Source organism: Hemicordylus capensis, chromosome 6 (genome assembly GCF_027244095.1).
Source record: "Hemicordylus capensis ecotype Gifberg chromosome 6, rHemCap1.1.pri, whole genome shotgun sequence".
Classification (NCBI taxonomy): domain Eukaryota; kingdom Metazoa; phylum Chordata; class Lepidosauria; order Squamata; family Cordylidae; genus Hemicordylus; species Hemicordylus capensis.
Window position 1 is genome coordinate 170,191,712 of NC_069662.1, and position 25,601 is coordinate 170,217,312.

General features: G+C 50.4%; 1 protein-coding gene across 1 annotated transcript; it reads left to right on the top strand.

The window, feature by feature from the left end:
* The first annotated feature begins 5,071 nt into the window (after positions 1 to 5,071).
* LOC128331384 (uncharacterized) lies at positions 5,072 to 25,601 on the top strand. Its single transcript, XM_053264728.1, has 7 exons — positions 5,072 to 5,151; positions 7,068 to 7,254; positions 7,541 to 7,772; positions 13,110 to 13,948; positions 15,572 to 15,644; positions 18,032 to 18,349; positions 24,732 to 25,601. The coding sequence occupies exons 1-7, from the start codon at positions 5,072 to 5,074 to the stop codon at positions 25,526 to 25,528; spliced, it is 2,526 nt and encodes an 841-aa protein (XP_053120703.1). The 3' UTR covers positions 25,529 to 25,601.

Genomic DNA, 25,601 nt, shown 5'->3' on the forward strand with positions numbered 1-25,601 from the left:
GAATGAGGCTTACTGGACAGAGAGCTAGCAGTCTTTTGCCTACGAGCAGTCTTTTGCCTACTAGCAATCTTTTGCCTACAAGCAAGACTTGCTCATGAGCAATCCAAGGGTTTGCTGCCTAAGCCGTGGGGCTGGAGGCAGGAACTCTTTCCATGGGAGAAGGGACTGTTTGTGACTTCTGCTGTGAAGTGAGAAGTCAAGACTCCCCAGCCATGATACTCCTGAGCAACCTTGCCTAACAAGTATACTTGCTCAAGAGCCATTTCAGAGTTTGCTGCCAAAGCCGTGGGACTAAAAGCAGGAACTCTGTCCATGGACAGGAATTGTCTGACTTCTGCTGCGCAGTAAGAAGTCAAGACTTCCCCAGCCATGGTGCTCTGACTCTCTGCCTCACTCTGAGCAAACTGCCTGCGTGACCAGCGTTCTCAAATTCCTGTTCCCAGCCATAGCCTCTCTCCTTCAGCTGAAAGCCCCACCGCTCTCGAAGCCTCTGACCCTGGTAATATGCTGCTCCACAAGCCTTGGATCCCTCTTCCCTCCTTCCTACTAATCACTGCCATCCCTCTCCTAAGCCCTGCCTTCTTCCTTCTTCCTCTGCTTCTCTCTAAATGTTTTATTAGGATTTGTTAGATTATTAGATAGCTGCAATTACTGATTGCACAGACATATGTTAGTTAGGCACATTACACTACACTTTGAATCGGAAACATGTTTTTATTTTATCCTGATGAGCAACTTTTTATAATAAAGCCCATTGAGTGTGTCTCTCTCTCTGCTTGCGCGCCCAGATCCTACATGGTCACCATCTCCAAGAACCAATTCAGTTTGTGTATGATGTGACTTTGCCTCTCTCCCTCTGAGCATGTACAGAGTGTGAAACCAGGTGTAGCTCACACTTGGGCTTCTCCACCGCCCTTTTCGTCTCAGTCTTACCACATGCCTGGCCCCCACCCAGACCCAGCGAGTGAGCGGGGCTCACTACAGCCATGGCAGTGGAGGCCGCAGGCCGACATGTCCCCACTCAGCCCCTGGTCGGCAGTTGCGCATGGCAAGAGAACATGGGCTGTGATAACACCCCTGCACAGCATGGGTGTCCATAAACCAAATGCACCCCTGGGCAGTGCCATTTTGTCCACTCCTTTAAGCCACCCCCTGCTTCCCCAGAAGGAACAGGTACACAGCCTGAGGTTGCTTCTGGATCTGAACCTCTCCCTGGGGTCCCAGGTTGAGGTGGTAGCCAAAGGTGCTTTCTATCAGCTTTGGCTGATATGCCAGCTATGTCCATTTCTTGAGATAAATGACCTCAAAACAGTGGTACATATGCTAGTAACCTCCAGACTTGACTACTGCAGTGTGCTCTATGTCGGACTGCCTTTGTACATAGTCCAGAAACTGCAGTTGGTCCAGAATAGCAACAGGCAGCCAGGTTGGTCTAGGTTATCTTGGAAAGAAAATATTACCCTTGTTTTGAAAGAACAACAATGGCTACCGATACATTTCTGAGCAAAATACAAGGTGCTGGTTATTACCTATAAAGCCCTAAGTGTCTTAGGCCCTGGTAGGGGCGTAGCCAGCCTGCCGGTGGCCTGTGTGCGGCCATGGCAGGCGGCCCGATAGGCCTGCCCCTGTGGCTGACATCAGATGCAGGGGATAGCCCTGCCCCCTGCATCTGACATCAGACGCGGGGGCGTGGTCTGGCTCCTGACCTCTTTGCAGGGAAGAGCCGCTCCTGGCTGGTGCTGCGAATGCAGCACCAGCCTTTGTTTAGTTCCCGAAGGGGCTGCGCGGCCCCCACTTGGGAGCTAAACTACCGCCCCCGCGTCTGACATCAGACGTGGGCGGTGTGTCAGGGCCACTCTTGCGGCCCCTGATTGGCCACCGGCCTGGGTTCTTTGAACCCGTTGGCCCAATGGTGGCTCCGCCCCTGGGCCCTGGGTATTTAAGAGAACATCTTCTTCGCATTGATTCCCACCTCCCATTCAGTCATCTGGAGAAGTTTGTCTACAGTTGCCACCGGCTTGTCTAGTGGCTACTCAGGGACAGACCTTCTCTATTGCTACCCCGAGGCTTTGGAATGCGCTCCCTGTTGAAACAAGAGCTTTCCCATCTCTGACAACTTTTTAAAAGTTGGTCAAGACACATCTGTTCACCCAGGCTTTTAATTAGACTTACTGTTTACTGTTTTAAAGCAGTCTGGAAACAATGGCAGAGAGGGAAGTAGAGCAAATAGAGGGGCTGGGGGCAGGCATCTAGGGCCTAGCATTTCAAGGAATTCTTGTGATTAAAAATGGCACAGCACCTCTCATCACAAAGTTTATTGCCTTGGTGAGAAGGAAACAGGAAGAGGGTTTTTGAAACGATGATTGGCCCAGGTCACTGCATTAACTCTGGTTTGTTCTGCTTTGGAGCAGAAGATTCCAAGTTCCCTCCCTGGCAGCATCTCCAAGACAGGGCTGGGAGATTCCTGCCTGCAGCCCTGAAGAAGCCACTGCCAGTCTGTGTAGACAGTACTGAGCTAGATGGACCAAAGTTCTGACTTGGTGGAAGTCAGCTTCCTATGTTCCTAAAAGTGGTATAGAAAACCTTAATTAATTAATTAATTAATTAATTAAAACAACAACAACAACAACAACAACAACTTTTTTGTTTGTTTGCAGAGTCAGACAGGTGTTATTGACTGGTTTGTTTTATCCAGACATCGAGTCCTTCCCAAGGACCTGGGATGGCTGAATTTTATTATAAGTGTTGCTTTTATTATTATAGATATTGTTGCAGAATATATGCTGTTCCCAGTAAAGTTGCTTTTTGTAATTGGCTGATGGTGATTTCTGTGGCCCCTCTGGTGCTGAGGTGCTCCTCAAGGCGTTTTGGAATTGCACCTAGGGCGCCAGTTACTACTGGGATTATTTTGGTCTTCTTCTGCCACAGCCTTTCAATTATATGATTATTATTGTTATTAGTCTTGCTTCATTGGATAAGACAAACATGAGAACCTGGAAGGAAAACATTACATTTTCTGAATTAGGGTGTAGGAAGTTGAAAAATTTCCATTAAAAAGGCACCTGCTGAAACGAACAGAACACATTCTATTGCACTGTGGTGGTTTGGAATATTATATTTTTGTTGTATTCTGTGTGTGTGTGAGTGTGGTGCATTTCAATTAGGGAACCATATGAGTGAGGAATAGGTCACAGCCCAGCATGTCAGGGGGAGATAAGGGACTGGGAGGATGGGTGGGCCAGATATCCATGAACCACACAGAAGCCACAAAGATGGAGCTTGATGGAGCTGCAGAACAGACATGTGGACCAGGGTGGACCCGGCACGGGATGAGCCATGATACGGACAAGCAAAGCCAACGCCAAGCTTGTGAGGGGAAGATAAGGGACTGGGAGGACAGGTGGGCCAGATATCCCTGCTAGCTTGGCAAAGAGGCACATTTTAAGGTGGTGATTCTCTTTATTTAGCAGGGGGGAGAGTAACTGGCCCTATCCACCCCCAGCACAGGACCTCCAGTGACTGTTGCTGGTGTCTGTCTTTTAGATTGTGAGCCCTTTGGGGATAGGGATCCATCTTATTTATTTATTATTCCTCTGTGTAAACCACCCTGAGCCATTCTTGGAAGGGCGGTATAGAAATAGAATAAATAAACAAACAAACAAATAAATAAATACCCACAAACCACACAGAAGCTACAAAGATGGAGCATGAAAATATAGATCGGGGCAGCACCAACACTGGATACGGCGGAGGGACTAGTCAGGATAAGGATAAGGAAAGCAGGAGCCCAGCATGTCAGGGGAAGATAAGGGACTGGAGGATGGGTAGGCCAGATATGGAAGCCGTGCAGAAGCCCCCCCAATGGAGCTGCAGAATAGACATGTGGACCAGGGTGGGCCTGGCACGGGATGAGCCATGATAAGCATAAGCAAAGCCAACGCCAAGCTTGTGAGGGGCAGATAAGGAACCCTGCAGAAGCCAGAGAAATGGCTCATGGATCAGCACAAAATGTCCAAGTGGACTAAAGGAGATGGATCAACATCAGATGAGTTAGAGTGACCAGTAATCATAAGTCCCCTCCTGGACTATTAAGAGTTTCTGTAAGGAAACCAGGAGAGACCATGCTATAAAAGTTTAACATTTAGGGAACCATGTACAGGTGAAACTCGGAATTAGAATATCGTGCAAAAGTCCATTAATTTCAGTAATGCAAATTAAAAGGTGAAACTGATATATGAGACAGACGCATTACATGCAAAGTGAGATAAGTCAAGCCTTAATTTGTTATAATTGTGATGATCATGGCGTACAGCTCATGAAAACCCCAAATCCACAATCCCAGAAAATTAGAATATTACATGGAACCAAGAAGACAAGGATTGTAGAATAGAACAATATCGGACCTCTGAAAAGTATACAGTGTACTGTGCTTGATTGGCCAGCAAACTCGCCTGACCTGACCCCATAGAGAATCTATGGGGCATTGCTAAGAGAAGGATGAGAGACATGAGACCAAACAATGAAGAAGAGCTGAAGGCCGCTAATGAAGCATCCTGGTCTTCCATAATACCTCATCAGTGCCACAGGCTGTTAGCATCCATGCGATGCCGCATTGAGGCAGTAATTGCTGCAAAAGGGGCCCAAACCAAGTACTGAATACATATGCATGCTTATACTTTTCAGAGGTCCGATATTGTTCTATTAGGTTGTCATCAAGACTGGACAGTAAATACTTCAAATAGAAGTCATCCAAATGCCCAGGAAAACGTTGCAGCAAAGGGGACACTAATGGGCGTCCCTATAGAAATTACAGTATAAAATGGCATGCGCACTTGTCTCCACTTGACCAGACCCGCAAGGGCAAAGTCGAGCAGAGAAAGGGGTACCTTTAAATCTTCCCTCCATAACAGCAGATGGAAGCGCATTAAGACAGGTGAGCGTCAAAACACGTCTAATTTTAGGAATGGTAATTAGACTCAGATAGCTAGCTGGTTTAATGTTAAATATTTGATCCCCCAGAAAGATATTCTTGGGCAAGGAAGCAACTTCTTCCTGCAGTTCCATGTCCGTTATGGCGGCATATGGAATAGAACGTAACACTTTGGTGGCCAAAGTGAAGGTTTCAGCGGCAAACCTTAGAGATAACCAAAGGTTTGATTTGGAATTTGGCGAGGCAAACTGGAGGTCGCTTTTGGCCCATAACTGAAGTTTCACACATTCGGGCATACGGGAGCTCCAAACTCAGCCACGTTTAACTCTGGTTTGGCATTATGTCTGAATCCGGCCACAGTGGCTAACATCCTAACTAAATCAATTAAAATAAGTCCTTTAGAGTAACTCCTGAATAGTAACACTGAGAAATGTTGTCAGGATGTCAGTCAGCAACCACTGAGCAAGGACTTGTGATTCAAAGGGGAGAAACTTTCTCTCTTTATGGTCAGAGCTTATGCCTTCTTTTAGACAACTTTAAAAACTTACTACTTTCTGGACAGCAGACAAAGAAAGAGACAGACTCCAAGAAGAGCCAGCGTGGTGTAGTGGTTAGAATGCTGGACTAGGACTGGGAAGACCCGAGTTCAAATCCCCACTCAGCCATGATACTTGCCGGGTGACTCTGGGCCAGTCACTTCTCTCTCAGCCTAACCTACTTCACAGGGTTGTTGTGAGGAGAAACCTAAGTATGTAGTACACCGCTCTGGGCTCCATGGAGGAAAAGCGGGATATAAAATGTAAAATAAAACATATTTTTAAAATACGGGAAGGGAGAAGGAGAAAGTCTGTCTTTCCAGGCGAGAGAATGAAACCTAGCAGTCTAACAAAGGGGAATCTGAGTAGAGCAAGCATGGTCAGAGGGGGAATGCCCTTACGGGTGGTCTCTACCCCTAATGCCCTTAGTGGTCAATAGGGTTGCTGGTGCCAACAAGGGTCGGTGCCATCGGGAGCTGCATCTCCAACCAAAAACACCAAATAGATGTTTCCCTGTCTCAAAGTGGGTGTCACAGTCTGAAATCATTGTTCCATGAAGGACTCTTCAGCCTTCAACCCTTTTATATCAGGGAACAGTGAGGCCATCATAAATTCAGGCTGCCTCTGATGTGTAGAGGGCCTTCCCCCCTTAACCACTGTCACAGAACTCGACTGCCCTTTGGAATGGCAAAGCAACACTTCTCCACCAGTGAGAAGGTCTCCCTTTGCAGAGGAGGCTGGGTGCTGGCGCAGCCCCATTTGGATGAGTCTGTACAAAATGATCTGCCCAGATAAAGAGCAAGTGTCCAGTTCTGGGGCACGTGCCACCCAGAATGGGTGCACAACCCCCCTTGCAAAGCACTACTACTTTGGGGCAATTTTCATTCATTTCAAGTGAGCTTGCGCAGAGAAGATTCCCGATGGATTGGGCCCCTGGTCCGAAGAAGGCTGCCCCTCCCACAATCAGTGCTGCTGCTGCTGCTGCTCAGGAGAGCCTGTTGGAAGTTCCTTCAAGCTGGCTGCTGCGGAGTCTTAGGTTGCACAGCTCAGAATTACCTAATTAGGTGTGTTTGGATGTACTGTGATTCTGATCATTTCTGCAAACCTTAAAATTTTAAGGTTTTAATTTGCGGGAGATTTTTTAAATTGTTAAATTGTTTTTGTATATGTTTTAACTTGTTTTATGCTATTGTTAACCACCCATAAAGTTTGTGGGTGGTGTACAAATTTGACTAATAAATACATAAATATGTTCTAACTGCTGGCAGAGGAGGGGTCTTCCCGGGGGCGGGGCGGGGTGTGTGTGTGCAGCAGCTGGTGGCAGAGGTAGCTTCCTTCCGCACGCAGCAGGATGCGTCCTAATTCTAAATTCAACAATAAGTTGTTGCTGCGGGCTGCTTTGAATTGCATCACAGACGTACCCCAACGGCGAGCAAGGTGGGGCGGCGTACAGTTTAAAAAACACATGGATGTAATTCCATTTGTTTGAAAGGAACTACACAAGCGTAACTACCATGGGGTCCCTGGGAGTGGGCGAGAGAGACGCATTCCGTTGTGTGTGGAACGCAGCTACCTCTGCCAGCGGCACCCCACGCCCTCAGGAAGACCCCTCCTCTGCCAGCAGAGCTGGAGAGCCCGAGGGAGCCCCGCGAAGGACCCGCCTGCTGGCCCCAGCCAGGTGGGGTGAGAGGAAAGAGGCTCCGACCTGGCCGTCCACTCTCCTGGTCCGTCTCCATCCTCGAGGAGCCTCCCCCCTGCCTTGGCACAGCCGGTCACGAGCCCGAGACGGTAGGGGCAGGCAGGCAGGCGCCCCTCCGCAGCCAGAGCACATCCCTGGAGAGCTCAGCCCCCTGCCCCGGCGCTGCACCCCTGGAGGCCAAGACCCCGTGAGAGGACAGCGAGGCACACAGTCTCTGTCCGCTGCTACTGCCGCTGCCCGGGGAGTATGCAGAGCGCGCGGGGCTCCCGCAGCGGGCGGGTGGGTGGGGAGAGGGGAGGGCATGCTGTCGCTTTCTGGCCGCCCCCTGGGGGGCGTGGCGACCTGAGCGTCTCCCTTGCTGGTTGCTGCTGGAAGAGGAGGGCCTCGTTCGGGCAGCTGCTGGAGGAAGGGCAGGCGAGCGGCCAAGCTTTGCATTCCTTCCTGGAAGAAGGCTGCGATTCTCGGAAAGGTGCCTCTGGCTCCTTCCTGGGCCACGGACAGGGCTGCTGCTGCCACGCCCACCTCGAGAGAGTAAGCGCTCGGGGCTCCTGTGGGGGCCAAGAGCTGCTCCGACTGCCCCGTCCGCCCTTCGCCCAGACACTGCACGGTGGGTGAATCTTAGCAAGAGGGGCTGAAGGACGGCCAGACAGAGCCGTGTGCCTGCATGATCAAAAGTGGGCTGAGCGAATCCTTCCTGGCAGGCCTGCTGCAGATGGCCACGCTCAGCCCCCAGACTCTGTAAGGTGGTCATAACAGGAGGGTGCCTCTGAATGTGCACAGCGTGCTGCCACACCGCACTGCGCATGGGTTCTGGGATTTGAGGACTCAGCTGCAGTTCTGAAAAGGCTTCATCAGCCAGCTGCTGCCCTGCAGTGGCCTCTAGGAAGCCCGCAAGCAGGGGAAGGTAAGAGCTCCCTGCCACTGTTGCTCCCCTGCAGCTGGTGTTCAGGGGTAGACTGCTCTGGAACCTGGAGATCCAAAGAGCTTTGGCCGCTTTGTGCAGTCAAGGTGCCTTTCTCTTGGAAGGATTTTTTCACACAACGCATAATCACCTTGTGGAATTCTCTGCCACAAGTTGTGTTGGCTACATAGGCGGAACTTGGGGGGGGGCAGGCAGGGCACATGCCCTAGGAGCCAGTGAGGTGGGGGCGCCATGCCAGTTCCTGCCACCCCGCCCCATTGCCCACCTGCCCAGCCTCAGGGCCCCTCAGCCACTTGCCTCCAGCTCCGGCCTAGGATCAGAGCAGCCTGCAAACTGCAGAGCTCTTCTCTCCCTGCCTCTCAGCTGATCGGTGGGTGGGTGGGGCTTCCAGAGAGGCCTCCGAGTAGGCCTCCCTGAAGCCTGAACTCGGCAGGCCCCAAGGGAGGCAGGAAGCCCGGAAGGAGGCTGGCAGAGCTCCCTGCAGCAGGCCTTCTGCCCAGACCATCCAGCACAGCCTTTGCCAGGTAGGCTGTGAATTCCTTTTTGTGGTTCCCCCCCCCCCATATAGGGATCTGCTTGCCATAGGGCTTTGATATGGGGTCTGGGGCGAGACTGAGAAGTCTCTGAATATTTAATTTAAAACAGACTGAAAAATGTGCTGGCTTTAAAAACAAAAACTATCTAAAAAGGCCTATAAGTGGCTTGTTTCATGTCAGAAAATTACAAGCACTTCTGGAACAAATATTCATTCATTCATTCATTCATAAATGCACTTATGTTCAAGTTGTTTTGCAACCCAGAAGGTCTGAGTGAGAACTGTGAAGCATGTGTTGTGTTTTTATTTCATTTTATTTTTCTTGTGTGTGAACTGCTCTCCAATAACTTGCAGGGACTTCAGGGTAAATCTGGCCAACATGTGAATGCAGCAGCTCCATTCCAGAGGAGATGTGTGTTAAAGGGCTTTAAAAGCCTCGTGTGAAAAACCTCCTGGAATCAAACTTTACTGTTCAGAAATCTGAGAAAACAAACCTAGGCTCAACCTGCATGGTTGAAAGTCTCCTTTGCTAATCTGCAGCGAGGGGGCCATTTTAATAATTAGCGTTGCTAGTGTGTTCTAGGCATTAAAACTAGCACAAATATATAGTACTCAATGTATATCACTATATACTGTGAAGTGTGCATGTGTGTATTCAGTGAAATGTATTTCCAGGCAGCATACTTATTTTGAAATATCAGACTTAAATCCTTGGGGGCCTGGGGTGTGTGGAGGCCCTGGACTTTGAGGGGCTGGGGGCCCATTTTAAAATCTCATCTTGGCCCATTCCTACCTTGCTATGCCCCTGGCGGTCACTACACATGGGTTTCTGCACAACACCTGCACAGAATAAACTTCCATGTAGAAAATGTGTCTCTTGTAAATTGACCCTGAATTTTCCATCCATGAACTTAGAGTCAATAATAAAAGAACAGCACACTGCTTGTGACAGGAAGGGGCAAATTACAATGATTTCTTAGTCTGGCAGGGGCTGGTGTTGGCCCTGGCAGAACTTGGCTGTCTGCTCCTGTTGCAAATGCCTCTGTCTAGTGTGGCAAACTAATGTATCCTCCTCCCTCTTGGTGTCAAAGTAAGCACTAGTGTGGTGAATGCACATATACCCCATCATGAGCCAACAGTCATCATAAGACAAAGGCTGGCAGGAATCATTCACTGGTTTATAGACACACACACACACACCACCACCTTCTTCTTCCCCTATTTTGCTAGTGGCTATTTGGGCAGGTGATCCTCTAGGGCAGGGCTTCTCAACCTGTGGGTCCCCAGATGTAATTAGACTTCAACTCCCATAATTCCCAACCAAAGGCCACTGGGGCTGGGGATTATGGGAGCTGAAGTCCAATAACATCTGGGGACCCACACGTTGAGAAGCCCTGCTCTAGGACAAAGTCATGTTTTTTAAAAAGAATGAGATGAGACAGAGAAAATGACACTTGGAATCCTTGCATAACTCCTGACTGTTGTTCTAAGTCATGTTTTCAGGTTTTGATCAACAACCATGTCTAGATGGTACAGTGTTCCTTTTAACAGGGATTTCCAGATATTGTTGACTACAAGTCCCGTCATTCCTGTTTGGACAGGGGCGCAATTTCTGTACTTGCCCTAGGCGCTATTTTCCCTAGTTATGCCTCTGGTTGGCTACTAGTTTGGATGGCTTTAAGAGGGGTTTGGATAACTACATGGAGGCAAGGTCTATCATCGCCTACTAGTCGGTGTGGCTATAGGCTACCTCCAGCCTCCAAGGCAGGATGCCTCTGAGTACCAGTTGCAGGGGAGTAACAGCAGGAGGGAGAGGGCATGCCCTCCACTCCTGCCTGTAGGCTTCCAGCGGCATCTGGTGGGTCACTGTGTGAAACAGGATGCTGTACTAGATGGGCCTCCTTCTGGGGAAGGCCTGCTGTGAGACAGAAAAGCAGCCTCTGCTTTGGATCTGCTTCCCCGAGTGGTTCTCATGTACTTACATAAAAGGTTTGATGCAGAGGATCTAACCTATCTTAAACCCAATCTGGAAACCATAACGAAGCTGATATGGTGAGGAAAATTACTCAAAGTAGTCCCAAAGGATTGCTCAACTTGTTCTTTTAATGTCAATGGGACTACTTTGAGTAATTTTCCTTATCATGTTGGGCAGAATTTTTAATTTTTTTCTTAAGCTGGAACCAAACCTGAACCATTATTCACAAGTCTCTGTTGAGTCAAAGAAAGTCAAATTGGAACCTTCCCCGCAAAAGTAACCAGTCTGAAATAAGGGTTTAACATTTTAAAAAGCCGGACTCCACTTGGGTTTATTCATGCTCCTGCAGGATCACAAACCAGCGCTCCCAGAGTCCCCTGTAAGAAGGGTGCACAAGTGGACACAAAATGTATCCATTTCAGGATGGGGTTTCTGAATGTAAACAACCAGTTTTTTTAGCTGAGCCCTTATTTTGGACGGGTAACCGAATCTCCCCCTCCCCCACTGCAGTGCAGAGCATTCCCTTAGCAATAGCACTTACATTTATCTACCGCTCTATAGCCAGAGTTCTCTAAGCGGTTTACAATGATTTAGCATATTGCCCCCAACATTCTGGGTACTCATTTTACCGACCTTGGAAGGATGGAAGGCTGAGTCAAGCTTGAGCCCCTGGTCAGGATTGAACTTGCAACCTTCTGGTTACAGGGCGGCAGTTTTACCACTGCGCCACCAGGGCCTTGACCAGTGGTTCTCAGCCAGTCTCTACAGTGTTAACGCAGCATAGGGACATAGGAAGCTGCCATATACTGAGTCAGACCCTTGGTCTATCTAGCTCAGTATTGTCTTCACAGACCGGCAGGGCTTCTCCAAGGTTGCAGACAGGAGTCCCTCTCTCAGCCCTATCTTGGAGATGCTGCCAGGGAGGAAACTTGGAACCTAGATGCTCTTCCCAGAGTGGCTCCTTCCTCTGAGGGGAATATCTTGCAGTGCTCACACTTCTAGTCTCCCATCCATATGCAACCAGAGTGGACCCTGCGTAGCTAGGGGGACAAGTCCTACTTGCTACCACAAGACCAGCTCTCCTCTCCTAGCAGTTGTGGAGGTGGTTCCTTCCTGCCTTTGGCCTTGGGGCCTGCATATCACACTCCTCAAGGATGCTTCTGGGCATGACTGGGCTGAGGGCAGCCCAGCGACACGCATGGCCTGGTGATCAGTGGAGGTGGGCAGCACAATCCAAGACTCAAGCATGCCATAAGGAGAAAGCATGGCCCAAAAGCGAGTGCAGGCAGTTGGCTCCAGGTGACTACAGCAGGGAGGCCAGCCACAGGCTTCATGGCAAGCCAAATCCATACAATTCGCTGAGATGTGCCCTGTTTCATTTTATGCCATTTGAGGATGCTGGTCTCAAGGCACAGCAATACGTGAGGAGCCCAAGATTGGCCCATGAATTTGTGGTACAAAATTCTTGAGGAGGAATAATAGTCAAAGTGCCTCTGAGTATATACAGAGAGCTTTCAGCTCATTCCCGAACCATTCCAATCTCTTTCCGCAGCACACATCCTTAGAATTAAGAAACGGGGTTTACAGTGTAACTTCCAGCCTGGCATCAGCCTGTGGCATCCTAGGGCAAATGCAGGGGGCTTCCCCACCGCTGTTGCAGCCTCCCACTCGGCCCCGTGCCCCTTCCCACTCTGGGACTCCTTTTAGTGCCAGCTCAGCTAGAAGCACACCATTTTAATTTGCCCACAATGCCTGGTCCCCACATGCCACTCCAAGATTCAAGTTGTTCAAATTCTGAATAGCTCGACGTCCTGCTTTGCTGAATCCCAGCCACATCTTACTTCCAGGGGATGTCGGAACATTCAGATTCAGGTGGAAGCGGCGATGCAAAGAAGAGGCATTGAGAGGAGCATGGTCCCTGCTGCTGCTGCTGCTGCTGCCAGTAGCTCATGACCACCACCTTGTAAGCCCACCAGGCGGGCTTCCCGTGTGAGTGGGCCGTCAGCTTCCGGGGTGGCGAGAATCAGCAGCAGGCAACAAGGACAGCAGGGTCATTCCCCTCGCTACTTTTGCAGTTGAGGAGCGCAGTGTTTGAATTTCTCCTTCGGGGCCAGACCCCAAAGCGCCCCTCTGGCCTGAGCGTTGTGGGGAAGGGAAGATTCCACTGAGAGGAGCAGTCATGCCCTTGCTGCTGCCTGGGAAGCAAAGGCCCACCCACATAGGAGGGGGCCCACCAGTGTGGGGCACTTTGCCCAGAACCTGAGAGCTGGCTCTGAAACACTGAGCTCCGGAATGCAGACCAGCTGGGAGCAGGAGGGGAGGCGTATGCAGAGCTGCTTCTTGGAAAGAAAACTCCCTGCTCCCTCCTTGCTGCAGTTCAAACTCTGGATGGCTCAGCCTCCTGCTTTGCTAAATCCCAGTCATGTTATTTCCACTGTATGTTGACAGCCAGATGGGAAGAAGTGGGACCCAGAGAGCCACACTCTTCTAATATTTTCTTACTAACCCACAGGACAGGGCAGAGAATCGGAACTGGGGATCATCCTGGTTGGAAAGACCAGAGGTGGGAAAAGTGCCACCGGAAACACCATCCTTGGCCGGAAGGAGTTCCAGTCCACGCTTGGGGTGAAGGCAACCACTCTGTCCTGCCAGAGAGGGTGTGGGAGCTGGAACGGCCGGGATGTGTCAGTGATTGACACGGCAGACATCTTTGATCCAGAATCCTGCAGTGAGGACTCCTGCAGTGAGGTCATGCGCTGCGTTGCGCTCTCCAGGCCGGGCCCTCACACTCTGCTGCTTGTGACCCAGGTGGGTCGTTTCACCGCCGAAGACGAGGCAGCCGCAAAGCGAGTGCAGGATGTGTTTGGGCTGGAGGCCACCAGGCACATGATCGTCTTGTTCACCCGGAAGGAAGATCTGGGGGATTGGGCCCTGCAGGATTACGTTAAGGGCTCAGATAACCAGGCTCTGAGGGAGCTGATTCGGAAGTGTGGGGGCCGATTCTGTGCCTTCAGTAACAGGGCGGTCGGAGCAGAACGGGAGAAGCAGGTCTCTGAGCTGATGGCCATGATCCAGGGAATGGTTTGGGATAACGGAGGAAGTCATTACATCAATGAGCTGTACTCGGAGCCCAATTTAACAGACGCAAAGGTCAAGTCTTACCTGGCAGCAAACAGAAGGGCCAGGCAGAGGGCAGAGGGAGGCTTTTGGAGTCAAAGCTTTTGGCGTCGTTTTGGCAGAAAAGTGATTGGGATGTTTCCATGTGCTGCTGCTGGGCTTTTCCTTCTTTACTGCTATTGGAATAATTTCCTCAGCTATCCTCCTTCAGGGACTGAGAACCACTTGAAGAATGTTTAAACCCAGTGAATCCTGTTGTTCGGAGCAGGCAAGGAAGGGATGAATGGTCCAGCCAATTAATGGACAATGTCTGGTTCTCTCCTTTGGTTTGAGGTCATGAATAAATTTACTAGCAAATAATCTTAAATGTGCATTGCTTGACTTAGCAGGTGAACATGGACTGGGCTACTGTAAAACGTTGTCAGAACACTGATTCACAGGGAACAGCTCAGAATAAAAATCTACATTTTTAACCTAGAAAGTGTAAGATTGCTAGCACTCTACCATAACTGCAAATATTTATATATCACTTTTCAATAAGTTTTCAAAGCGGTTTACATAGAAAAATAAATGAGATGCCCCCAAAGTGCTCATAACCCGAAAAGGTTAAATATTAATAATAAATCTTTCTTTTAGAGTAGACCCCCAAAGGTAGACCTCAGCAACAGCCAGTGGAGGGATGATGCTGAGATTGGAGAGGACCAGTTGCTCTTGCTCTGCTAGATAGGAGAGAGTCAATTCACCAGTTTAAAAGATGCCTCTTCTACCAAGCCAGGAGATCAGGGCCGGACCTCTAACCCCTACAGAAATGCTGGGGTGGCCCCCAACACTCTGGTCCCATTTAACTTGCCATCTTCCAAGGATTCTCCCTCCGGCCAGGATTCTCCACACTAACCCTAACCGGCTCTGTGGCCCTGACACACTCTCCAGAGCCAGCAGACCCGGATGTCTCCTCATCAGAAGTGGGAGGGAAAGGGATGCTCATCACAGTTGGCAGTGACCACTTATGACTGTGCTGGCTAAGCACAGGTCGGAGTGGAGATGCTTCCAGGCTCTTCTGATGGCCAGAGGGGAGGGGAGAGATCTTGCACAGGGGATACTCCTCTGGGGGGTGGGGGCCTCCTTGTAGTTGGTGATTCGATCATTAGAGGTATAGAGAGATGGGTTTGTGACCCACGTGTTGACCGCACAGTGACTTGCCTGCCTGGTGCGAAGGTTGCGGATATCACAGTGTCTAGATAGGCTCTTAGGCAGTGCTGGGGAGGAGACAGCTGTCGTGGTGCACGTTGGCACCAACGATGTGGGGAAGTGTAGTCAGGAGGTTCTGGAAGCCAAATTTAGGCTGATAGGTAGCGTATTGAAGTCCAGGACCACCAAGGTAGCATTCTCAGAAATGCTACCTGTTCCATGCGCAGGTACAGTGAGACAGGCAGAGTTGAGGGGGTCTCATTGTGTGGATGAGACGCTGGTGCCGGGAGGAGGGGTTTAGATCTGTTAGGCACTGGGATACAGTTTGGGGCAAGCAAAGCCTGTACAAAAGGCTCCACTTGAACCAAGATAGAACCAGACTGCTGGCGCTTAAAATCAAGAAGGTCACAGAGCAGCTTTTAAAACGACTCCTGGCTGGGGAATAGCCAACGGGAGCTGGAAAGTATCTGGTTCAGCAAATGTAATCCCTTAAGGTGCGAGGGTGTAAAAGATTCAGATAAAACAGAAGGGGACAGAGTAGAACCACATAAAGAGAAGACAGAAGGCTGTGCCAGCTGGTCAAAGAGTCAAAAGAAAGATAGCATACATCAGGTGAGAGATTCAACATATAGGTGCTTATATGCCAATGCCAGATGCCTCCGAGCCAAGATGGGCCAGCCGGAGTTTGTGGTTGCTAACGAAGAAATAGATATTGTGGGCATAACAGAAAACTGGTGGAATGGTGCGAACCTGTGGGACACTGTTATCCCTCAATATAAACTTTCTATAGACAGGAAGGGGCGCCTTGGAGGAGGGGTAGCACTGTATGTTAAAGAAGGGATAGAATCTAACAAGCTAGAAAACCTAGGTGGACTGGAGTCCTCCACAGAAACCCTGTGGGTGATGATACAAGGCCTGAAAGGCAATGTGCTACTGGGGACGTGCTATCGCCCTCCGGATGAAAACACTGACAGTGACTGGGAGTTGCAGGAGGAAATCAGGGAGACGCAGGGCTGTAATAATGGGTGACTTCAATTACCCACTTATAGACTGGGTAAATTCACAGTCAGGTCATGACAGAGGGGTCAATTTTCTAGATACACCGAATGACTGTGTCCTAGAACAGTTGGTCTTGGAACCAACCAGAAAGAAGGTGACCTTGGACTTAATTCTGAGTGGCACCCAGGACCTGGTGTGTGATGTCAGTGTCACTGACAAAGAAAGAAAAAAAGAAAGAAAGAAAGAAAGAAAGAAAGAAAGAAAGAAAGAAAGAAAGAAATTTAATTATATATGGGGAGCCCTTTCTCACAATCATGTGAGTGGGCTTGAGGGTGGGTGACAGGGAAAGCTGCAGAAATGTACCTCCCCCACAGACGATCTCATGGTGATCATGTGCCCAGATGTTCACCAGCTGCCCCAGGCAGCACGGAGGTTCAGGGGCTGGGACATGTCGTCCTGGCCCCCAGAAATCCCACAATGCATCACACCAGTGTGCGGTGAATTGTAGGGATCCCTCCAGAGCTGGCCAGGAGCTTGCTCCTGTGTCGATGCCACGTGGCTGCCTTAGCCTAGTCTTGGCTGCTCATGAGAGCGGCCTCAGGGTTTCTCTGTTACAGCTTGCCTAAAAATGATCTAGAAACCAATCCTTTTCTTTTTATAGTTCTCAGGAAACGAAATTAGGTCAGCTGTCACGATTTTGTTGGCAAACACCAATGTGTTTACTTGGTGTTCTTATGAGTTGTACCATAATCACCCCTGATAACTGGGCAAAGAGGCACCTTTTACCATGGTGATTCTCTTTATTTAGCAGCGGGAGAGTAACTGGCCCTATCCACCCCCAGCACAGTACTTCCAGTGACTGTTGCTGGTGTGTGTCTTATGTTTCTTTTTAGAATGTGAGCCCTTTGGGGACAGGGAGCCATCTTATTTATTTGTCATCTTATCGCCCTGAGCCATTTTTGGAAGGGCAGTATAGAAATCAAATTATTATTAATAATAATAATGATGATGATGATGATGATGATGATTTACAGGAAGAGAGGTGGTCTTTCTCCCTGCTCTCCTTGGATAAAAAGAAGTTTTGTAAAACACCTAACTCTGGTTAACACCTTGAAACTATTGATTGGATGCAGAAATCCTTAAACTTGACTGACACTCATCTTAAAGATGACAATGACATAAAAATGCAAGTCTGAGTTCATATATATAGAAAACCAAAATTGGGGCAATGAAATACAACTGGATAACTCAGCTCAGGTTTTGCACTGTGTAGCCAATGCAGTAAGAATGAAAGGAGAGCAAAGAAAAAAGGTTGCTCATTTTGAATAAAATTCTATGCCTGCAGTTCCGTTTTCCACACCAGGCACTTCACACGACATGTGTGAAGCCCACTCTCCCCGCACATGAGCAGCTGCTCGTAGCTGGGTGGCCGGATGGGCCATCCACACAATGCCGGCTCTGTCACAGAGAAGTTGCGGGGATTGGGGGAAGGTTCCAGGTGGTGCGTTGGGCATCCTGGAGAGACCCCTGAGCCCGAGAGGTTGCTGCATACCGCGGCGACACATAGGCAATGAAAAGAGGTTAATGGAGAGCGCTTGCTCTGTTAACCTCATTTAAGGGGAGGGTGGTTTAGGCAGGCTAGCTGCCTAGGCAGCACTAGGCTCGCCTGGTGGTTCCCCTGACCACTGGAAAGCGAGCCCGCTTTCCAGTGGTTGTGGGAATACCTTCAAGGCCTGGCAGCCATTAGGAGGCCACTGTGCCTGTGCAATGGGCCTCTGCAGTAGCCTGAGTCATGCCTCTGCGGACCCCCACCCGCCCTGGAGAACACTCCTGGAGGGAGCAAGTTTAAATTAAAAATAAATAAATATGCAAACCCCCAAACAGGCCAAAATTATCTAGGTGCACCTCTGTTGTTGAGCAGCCGAAGAACAGGGAGAGCCCTGTCTGTCTTTCTTTTTGCTCTCAACCCTCGCAATTGCTTGATTTTAATAAAGCTTTTCTGACAGTGAGTGGACTACACGCAGAGTGAAGGCGGAAGTGAAGAGGGATGATTGCAGTGTGTGGCATCATTAGGTCTGGCTGGCACAGCAGCTGAATCCTCCTAGTCCTGCTGCCGAGAAACTTGAGGAGGAGCCGCCTTCTCTCAACGGCCTGTGCGCCCTCCTGTGCTTAGAAGGGCAGCTCAGCAGCTTCTTCGCGGTTTCTCTCTCTTCGCGGACTGCAAAGCTGCAAGGCCAAGAGGAAGAGCCCGTCAAGGGGCGGCTACTTTCGCTTTCGAGGGTAGTGACGCCACCGCGCCGCCTGCCCAGGACTCGGCCCCTTCCGCCTGCCCCACTGCGCGGCGGTCGTTGCTGCAGCGAGCGGGGACGCGGAGGCTCCGCCTAGCTGGGAGGTGCCTCCGGGGGCTCCTCCCTCCTCCCCGGAACGGAGAAAGCAGCCGCAGCGCAGGTAAGGAGCGCAGCAGCGTTTCCAAAGCCCGAGTGTGCCTCGCTGGAGCCCGGAGGCTGCCCGTCGCTCTTGGGGTGAAGGGAGCCGAGACGGAGCCTGCCCTTCGCGGGGAGGACGAGTGCGGCGGCCGCCTGGGCTGCTCGCCTGCCTGCCTGCCTGCCTGCCTCCCTCCCGGCTCCCAGGGCTGCGGGGAGGAGGCACCGCTCGCACCGTTGTCCCCCGCGCCCCCTTGGCAGGACGGGGCGGGCTGCGGAGGAGGCGGCTTTGGGGCTCGCTGTGGAACTCCCCTGAGAGCGCGCGCCTGGAGGAGCTGGCGAGGGGCCCCTTTTTGGAGGGGGTGCGCGCGGGCGCGCTGGAGACTTCCTTGAGCCCTGCCTCCCGCGACCGCACACTTCAGTTTCTTGGGGCTGTCGGAGAGATCTCCAACTAGGGTTGATTATATTATTATGTTATATTATTATTCTTTAATATATTTTTATACTGCCCCAAACTCACATCTCTGGGTGGAAGCAAACAAATGAAAACTTAAACAGTAGTTAAAACAAAATAAATGAGATAATAAAATAAAAGTTAAAATATTACAACTCAAATGGTAACATTTTCAAATGCAGAGAGAGAAGTGACTGGCCCAGAGTCACCCAGCTAGTCTCATGGCTGAATGGGGATTTGAACTCCGGTCTCCCCAGTCCTAGTCCAGCAATCTAACCACTACACCACGCTGGCTAACATTTTCAAATTGAGCCAGCGTGGTGCAGTGGTTAGAGTGCTGGACTAGGACTGGGGAGACCTGAGTTCAAATCCCCATTCAGCCATGAAACTAGCTGGGTGACTCTGGGCCAGTCACTTCTCTCTCAGCCTAACCTACTTCACAGGGTTGTTGTGAAAGAGAAACTTAAGTCTGTAGTACAATGCTCTGGGCTCCTTGGAGGAAGAGTGGGATATAAAATGTAAATAAATAAAAATAAAATGAATAAATTCTAAAACAACATTTTAAAATGATGCTAAAACTGTTAAAACAATACTTAATTAAAAGTCTGGGTGAATAGGTGTGTCTTTAAAGACTTTTTAAAAGTTGTCAGAGATGGAGAGGCTGTTATTCCAGCAGGAAGCATGTTCCAAAGCTTTGGGGCAGCAGCGGAGAAGGCCTGTCCCCAAGTAGCCGCCAGACAAGCCGGTAACTGCAGACAGATCTCTCCTGATGATCTCAATGGGCGGTGGGGTTCATAACCCAAAAGACATTCTCTTAAGTACCCAGGGCCCAGGCCATTTGGGGCTTTATAGGTTATAACCAGCACCTTATATTTTGCGCAGAAACATATTGGCAGCCAGGGTAGCTCTTTTAGTACAGAAGTAATCTGGTCTCTTCAAGATGACCGAGAGACCAAACTGGCTGCCGCATTCTGAACCAGCTGTAATTTCCGGACTACACACAAGGGCAGCCCCACACAGAGCGCATTGCAGTAATCCAGTCCGGAGGTTACCAGGATATGTGCCACTGTTTCGAGGTCTTTTATCTCAAGAAATGGAAGCAGCTAGTGTATCAGTCAAAGCTGATAGAAGGCACTTCTGGCCACTCTGCATGTCCAGCCTTCAAGCCACAGAGAGGCTATTGTTTATTGTTTTTCACTCACAGAATCTTTCCCAAATACCACAGACAGGGAGTAAAACTTGGGTTCATTACTCCATCTTGGATTTCGCTCTTCCGTCTTAGATTTTCCACAACAACTCCCTCCTTTGACGCTATGTGAACCCTTCCACCTTCGCCTCACCACCCACCTATAACCCCCTCTCAGGCCTTCAGGCTACATGTTCATATATTCCTTCTGCTCCCTGACTCTCTCCTGCTGTGCATACATTCTAACATACATAGCACGCTCGGATCTCAGCCCTCGCAGGAGTGGGTAATCCCAAAGGCATAACGACTATCCGTGTAGATGGTAGCCCTCTGTCCTTTGGCCAGGGTGCAAGCACATGTGAGAGCAATAAGTTCAGCCGAATGAGTGCTCCTGTAGGCAGGTAAGGAGAAAGCTTCAAGCACAGAGAAGACAGCATATCCAGTATGCAAAGTGCCACAGTCATCCCGGAGACAGGAACCATCAACATAAAGGACAAAATCAGAATTCCGCAATGGATAATCAGTTAAGTCAGGGCTGGGATTTTCCACAACAGGGCAGGGAACAATTTTCTGTATTTCCATTGCTAAAAGCCCATCTTGAGCACTTCTTTGTTGAAAGGTGGTGTATGATGAACATCTCAAGAAATCTTTCCCTGGGGTCTTTATAAGCAGGACAACAGAGTGTAGTGAGCAAGATCTCCCATTTCCAAAGCAAAAGCCACAGTCAGGTAATTTCTTTCTGAAGACCAAAGTGACATAAAGGTCTGAGCAGCAAGTTTTGGAGGTCTCCAGGACTCTCCTTCCATCTGGGCGGTCAGAAATGCATCAAAGAGAGTGGGTGTGGGGAGGAAGCTGGGCACAGTGGCCAACCCCAGAGTCAGGAATGGCACTTAGGAGAGTCCTGGTGATGGAAGGCAGGAGGAGTTATGTAGACTTAAGCTGACAAGCCTCACTGGTTGCCAGAGACTATCTGATGTCCAGGCGTTTTACAGATTATGCACTGTAACAGTTTTGTAATGTGTTCACTAAGTGCCCCTCTATTTTGCCTGTGTTGCGACATCGGTGTCGCTGCATTGTCAGCAGGGTACAGTTCATATTTCCCATGCCCTGTTTCGGATTTAGTTGTTTTGTTTTTGCCCTGTAACATAGTAGCAGTGTTGCAGGAAAGTAGCTGTATTTTTCCATTGTACGGAGGCTTGTCACGTTATTTATGCTTGCAGCATGTTGCAATGTGGACAGTTACTTTCATAACTTATCATCTATCTATCTATCTATCTATCTATCTTAGGTGGCCCCACCACTAATCCCATGCGTGGCAGCTCTCATGAGAGAACTGCCAATTAGCAACAGGGACTGCAGGGGGAGGGGAGAGAAGCGGTGGCCCAGAGAACGGCTGCCCGCTGGGGTGGGGTCGGGAGAAGTGGCGGCCCAGCAAACAGCTGGCCGCGGGGGGGGGCGGGCAGGGCGAGGCGAGAAGACAGGCAGCCAGCAGACAGATGAGTGGCCCCAGCAGGCGGCTGCCCAGAGTGGCCACGACCAGCTGGTGGGCTCGGCAGATGGGCGGCTGCGAACGGCAGTTGGGCCCGTTAGACAGGTGGCCAGAGCAGCTGTGGATGGCCAAGTGGCTGTGAATGGCAGGAATGGGGGCTGGGAAGAAGGCGGGGGCTGCAGGGGGGGGGAGAAGAAGACTGGTGGTGGGGAAGAATGTGGTGGTGGTGGGCAAGCAAAAAAGCGGTGGTGGGTGGTGGAACTAGAGGCGCGGATGCTCTGCACCAGATCAGCTAGCTGTTGTTATTTGGTGGTGGGGAAGGGGGTCGGGTGCTGCTTACGGTGGGGGTGTTGAGCAAGAGGCTCCCTTCCACTCCTTTCCCTGCCAAAAGCATATTCCCTGGCACTTTTCTCAAGAGGAAGCCCATTGAACTAAATTGTTACTTTTGTGCCTTCCCAATAGCAATAGCAGTGTGAGGATTGGTTGATTTTACAGCCCCTCTGCGATCCGTCCATGAAATAGCTTTACCAGACTGATTTTGCTCTCCTTCCAGAGAGCTCCTTGGGTGGGGTGGGGGCTGCCCTCTCTCCATTTCCTGCCCCCTCCTCCCCCCACTTGCAAATTGCTCCTTTTCTGGAGCCCCTCTGCCAGCCCGGCACTGATGGGGAGAAGAAGCGACAGAGACGGCTCTGACAGCTCAGGTCAGGGAAAGCCTGCAAGTGCCAGTCCCAGAGAAGCCGCCGCTCTTGCTTGGGTGGGTGGGGTGGGGGGCACAGAGACCAGACGTCCTGGGCAGCCCCCTCCCCTCTCCTTGTCTTCAGATTGCTCGCCCTCACTGGGGGAGCACCTGCCTCCCCTCTGCCGCCTCCCTCCTTCACCACTGGGTTTTTGTTTTTGTTTTTAATTATCTTTGCTTGCTCAATTTGTCTGCCATGGCAAAAGGCATTGCTTTGGAATGGTGCTTCCCCCTGCTGGTGGATTTTTGCAAGTGCCTCGAGAATTATTATTATTTTTAAATAGTTCTGTCGTGTCAGCAGTTCTCCCTTTCCCTCCGCAACCCCATTGGCCCGAAATTGAGGAGGGGCCAGTGAATGTGTTCCAGAAGTGGAATATGGTTAGAGTGCTGGACTAGGACCGGGGAGACCCGAGTTCAAATCCCCATTCAGCCATGAAACTAGCTGGGTGACTCTGGGCCAGTCACTTCTCTCTCAGCCTAACCTACTTCACAGGGTTGTTGTGAGGGGAAACTCAAGTATGTAGTACACCGCTCTGGGCTCCTTGGAGGAAAAGCGGGATATAAATGTAAAAAATAAAAATTAATTAATTAATTAATTAATTAATTAAATATTCTCGGCCTGGGAAAACCACTGCAGTGATGGGCAGTATGGATGGGCAAAACCTTGCCACATTGCATATAATACTGCCTGAGAATTGCTGCGCTTGCGGTTCCAAACTGCTGCCTCATTCCATTACACTTTGCAACACGTTAAGTGTTGCAAGTCTCGTAGTCCGGAAAACGCTCCCAGTTAGCAGCCAAGGTATTGGTTTGCTAGGGTTGTGGAGAAGAAGGGGGGAGGAGTGAATGGGCTTTGTGGCGATTAAACTTGCAGGTCAAGTAACAGGGCCCTAAGAGCAGTTCCCTCCTCAGAGCTGAATGGTCCAGGCAGTGGGGCGTAGGGCAGAGCCAAAGTGCTGAAATTTACTTCTTGCCCTACAATTACATTTTCACTGGCCAGGGTGCCACTACCTTTGAAGGAAAAGGATTCAGCCATTTCAAACCCTGAACACATTGGGTTGTTGGTCAGCGTGGATGTGGCCCCCTCCCTACGTGAGGCCCAGGGAAATCGCCTGCATTGTGTCCACTAGGGATGTGTATGAACTGGCCGAATGCCGGTTTTGCAGTGGGCGGGAGGGGTTACCTTTAAGGATGCTCATCCCCCTGCCACGGTTTTTTTTTGGGGGGGGATGTCTGTCAGCACTGTCTACGAAACCGGTGCCACAGGATAGCAGCGCACCTCCTTGCCTCCCCGTTCAGCAGTGAAGCAGAAGTGGCAGCACTTCTGTCTTCAGCAGGACTTTCCCTTCTTCTTATATTGCAGGGATTCGGAAGGATTTGAGCCCTGAGCTGGGACTTCTCCTTGGTGGGTGAACATGGCTGGAGTCCACCCAGGTGAGGCTCCCCCCAGCTGCCCATTGCGTCTCCGCTGAGGCCTAGGAGAAGAGCCTGGCTGCTGGATCAGGCCCAAGGCCTCCTTCTGGTCCAGCACCCTGTGTGTGGCCGTGGCCCGCCAGATGCCTCTGGGAAGCCCACGGGAGCGGGAGCAGAAGGTTGGCCCCCTCTCCTGCCACCGCTGTCCTGCCGCTGGGCTCCAGAACGGATGGAAGAGAACCAGGAAACCATCTGCTCAGCAACCTCGCCTGCATTCATTTCTTCTTTCCCTTCCCGCCCTTCCCTCTCTCCTTCCCCAGGGGAGAACGCTGCCCCCTCCCAAGGCCGGTCCTTCCTTCCTGGCCCAGCTTGTTGTAAACTGCCCAGAGACGTAAGTTTTGGGCGGTATAAAAATATGTTAAATAAATAAATAATCTTAATGCTGTGGCCTGGTTCTGCATTTCCGCCAGAGGAGTGAGCACATACATAGGAGGATGGTCTAAAACAGCCAGCTCAGGTTCACAAGACAGAACCTCACTGGGTTATTCTTTGAAGTTCACAGGAGAGTGACAGAGGAGGGGGAATCGGTGGCTGCTCTTTGGCTCAGGGAAACACACACACACACAACTGGGCACCAAATCATTGCGAGGGCATTTTACCCTAATAAGTCAAAGAGCATTTTACTAGCTCCAGTTCCGTTCTGGGCTTGGGTCCGGAGGATGGGACTTCAGGGGCTCAACTTGTGATGGTGTCCTGAGACAGCTGGGTCTGGCCCCACAAGCACGAAATCCTCGGGGGACCCTGAGGAGCTACCAGGCCACTCTCTCCTCCTCCCTCTGCTCATCTGCGGTAGCTGCTGTTTCTGCTCACTGCTGGCAGACTTTAAAATAAGGGAAAGGGGGGAGGGTGATTATGAAGTAAGGGAGGCTGGTGGGGAAGTTGTTTTAGGGCTGGAAATGGGTCATGAAGAACTGGGGTGTTGAGGAGCTTCCTTTTCCTTTAAGGGCCCTTTTCAAATCCCCAAAGTTCTTCTCCAAGCCCAAGTTTTGAAAATTCTGCTGAACCGACATTGAGATGAGTTGAACCCTAGCCATGGTGCACTGTATTTCTTGTACTTCCTGCTTTACAGGGCAAGTCAGACAACCAGAACTGAGGATCATCCTGGTTGGAAAGAGTGGAGGCGGGAAGAGTGCCACCGGAAACACCATCCTCGGCCGGAAGGAGTTCCAGTCCACGCTTGGGGTGAAGGCAACCACTCTGACCTGCCAGAGAGGGTGTGGGAGCTGGAACGGCCAGGATGTGTCAGTGATTGACACGGCAGACATCTTTGATCCGGACTCCTGCAGTGAGGTCATGCACTGCATTGACCTCTCCAGGCCTGGCCCTCATGCTCTGGTGTTTGTGACCCAGGTGGGTCGTTTCACCGCCGAAGACGAGGCAGCCGCAAAGCAAGTGCAGGATGTGTTTGGGCTGGAGGCCACCAGGCACATGATTGTCTTGTTCACCCGGAAGGAAGATCTGGGGGATTGGGCCCTGCAGGATTACGTTAAGGGCTCAGATAACCAGGCTCTGAGGGAGCTGATTCGGAAGTGTGGGGGCCGATTCTGTGCCTTCAATAACAGGGCGGTTGGAGCAGAACGGGAGAAGCAGGTCTCTGAGCTGATGGCCATGATCCAGGGAATGGTTTGGGATAACGGAGGAAGTCATTACATCAATGAGCTGTACTTGGAGCCCAACTTATCAGATGCAAAGGTCCAGTCTCACCTGGCAGCAAACAGAAGGACCAGGCAAAGGGCAGAGAGAGCTTCTTGGCGCAGAACAGTGGTTAGAATCTGTGCATGTCCTATAATTGTTTTCATGCTCTTCTACCAGTTTGCCGCATTCATTCTTCGGTTCTTCTCTCGTTGCTTTCGGCGTTTTTTTTAAACTCAATTGATGGCTGTGCTTTCCGATGTTCAGTAAATGAATAAATGAATATTCTAATACAGTTATGAACACA

What these genes read in the sequence shown, in the direction of transcription:
- LOC128331384 (XM_053264728.1), top strand. Translation starts at nt 5,072, where the DNA reads ATGGCGGCATATGGAATAGAACGTAACACTTTGGTGGCCAAAGTGAAG. An exon ending in AACCTTAGAGATAACCAAAG is followed by an intron (nt 5,152 to 7,067) that starts GTTTGATTTGGA and finishes CCACGCCCTCAG; the next exon opens with GAAGACCCCTCCTCTGCCAG. An exon ending in AACAGAAAACTGGTGGAATG is followed by an intron (nt 15,645 to 18,031) that starts GTGCGAACCTGT and finishes AAACTTGAGGAG; the next exon opens with GAGCCGCCTTCTCTCAACGG.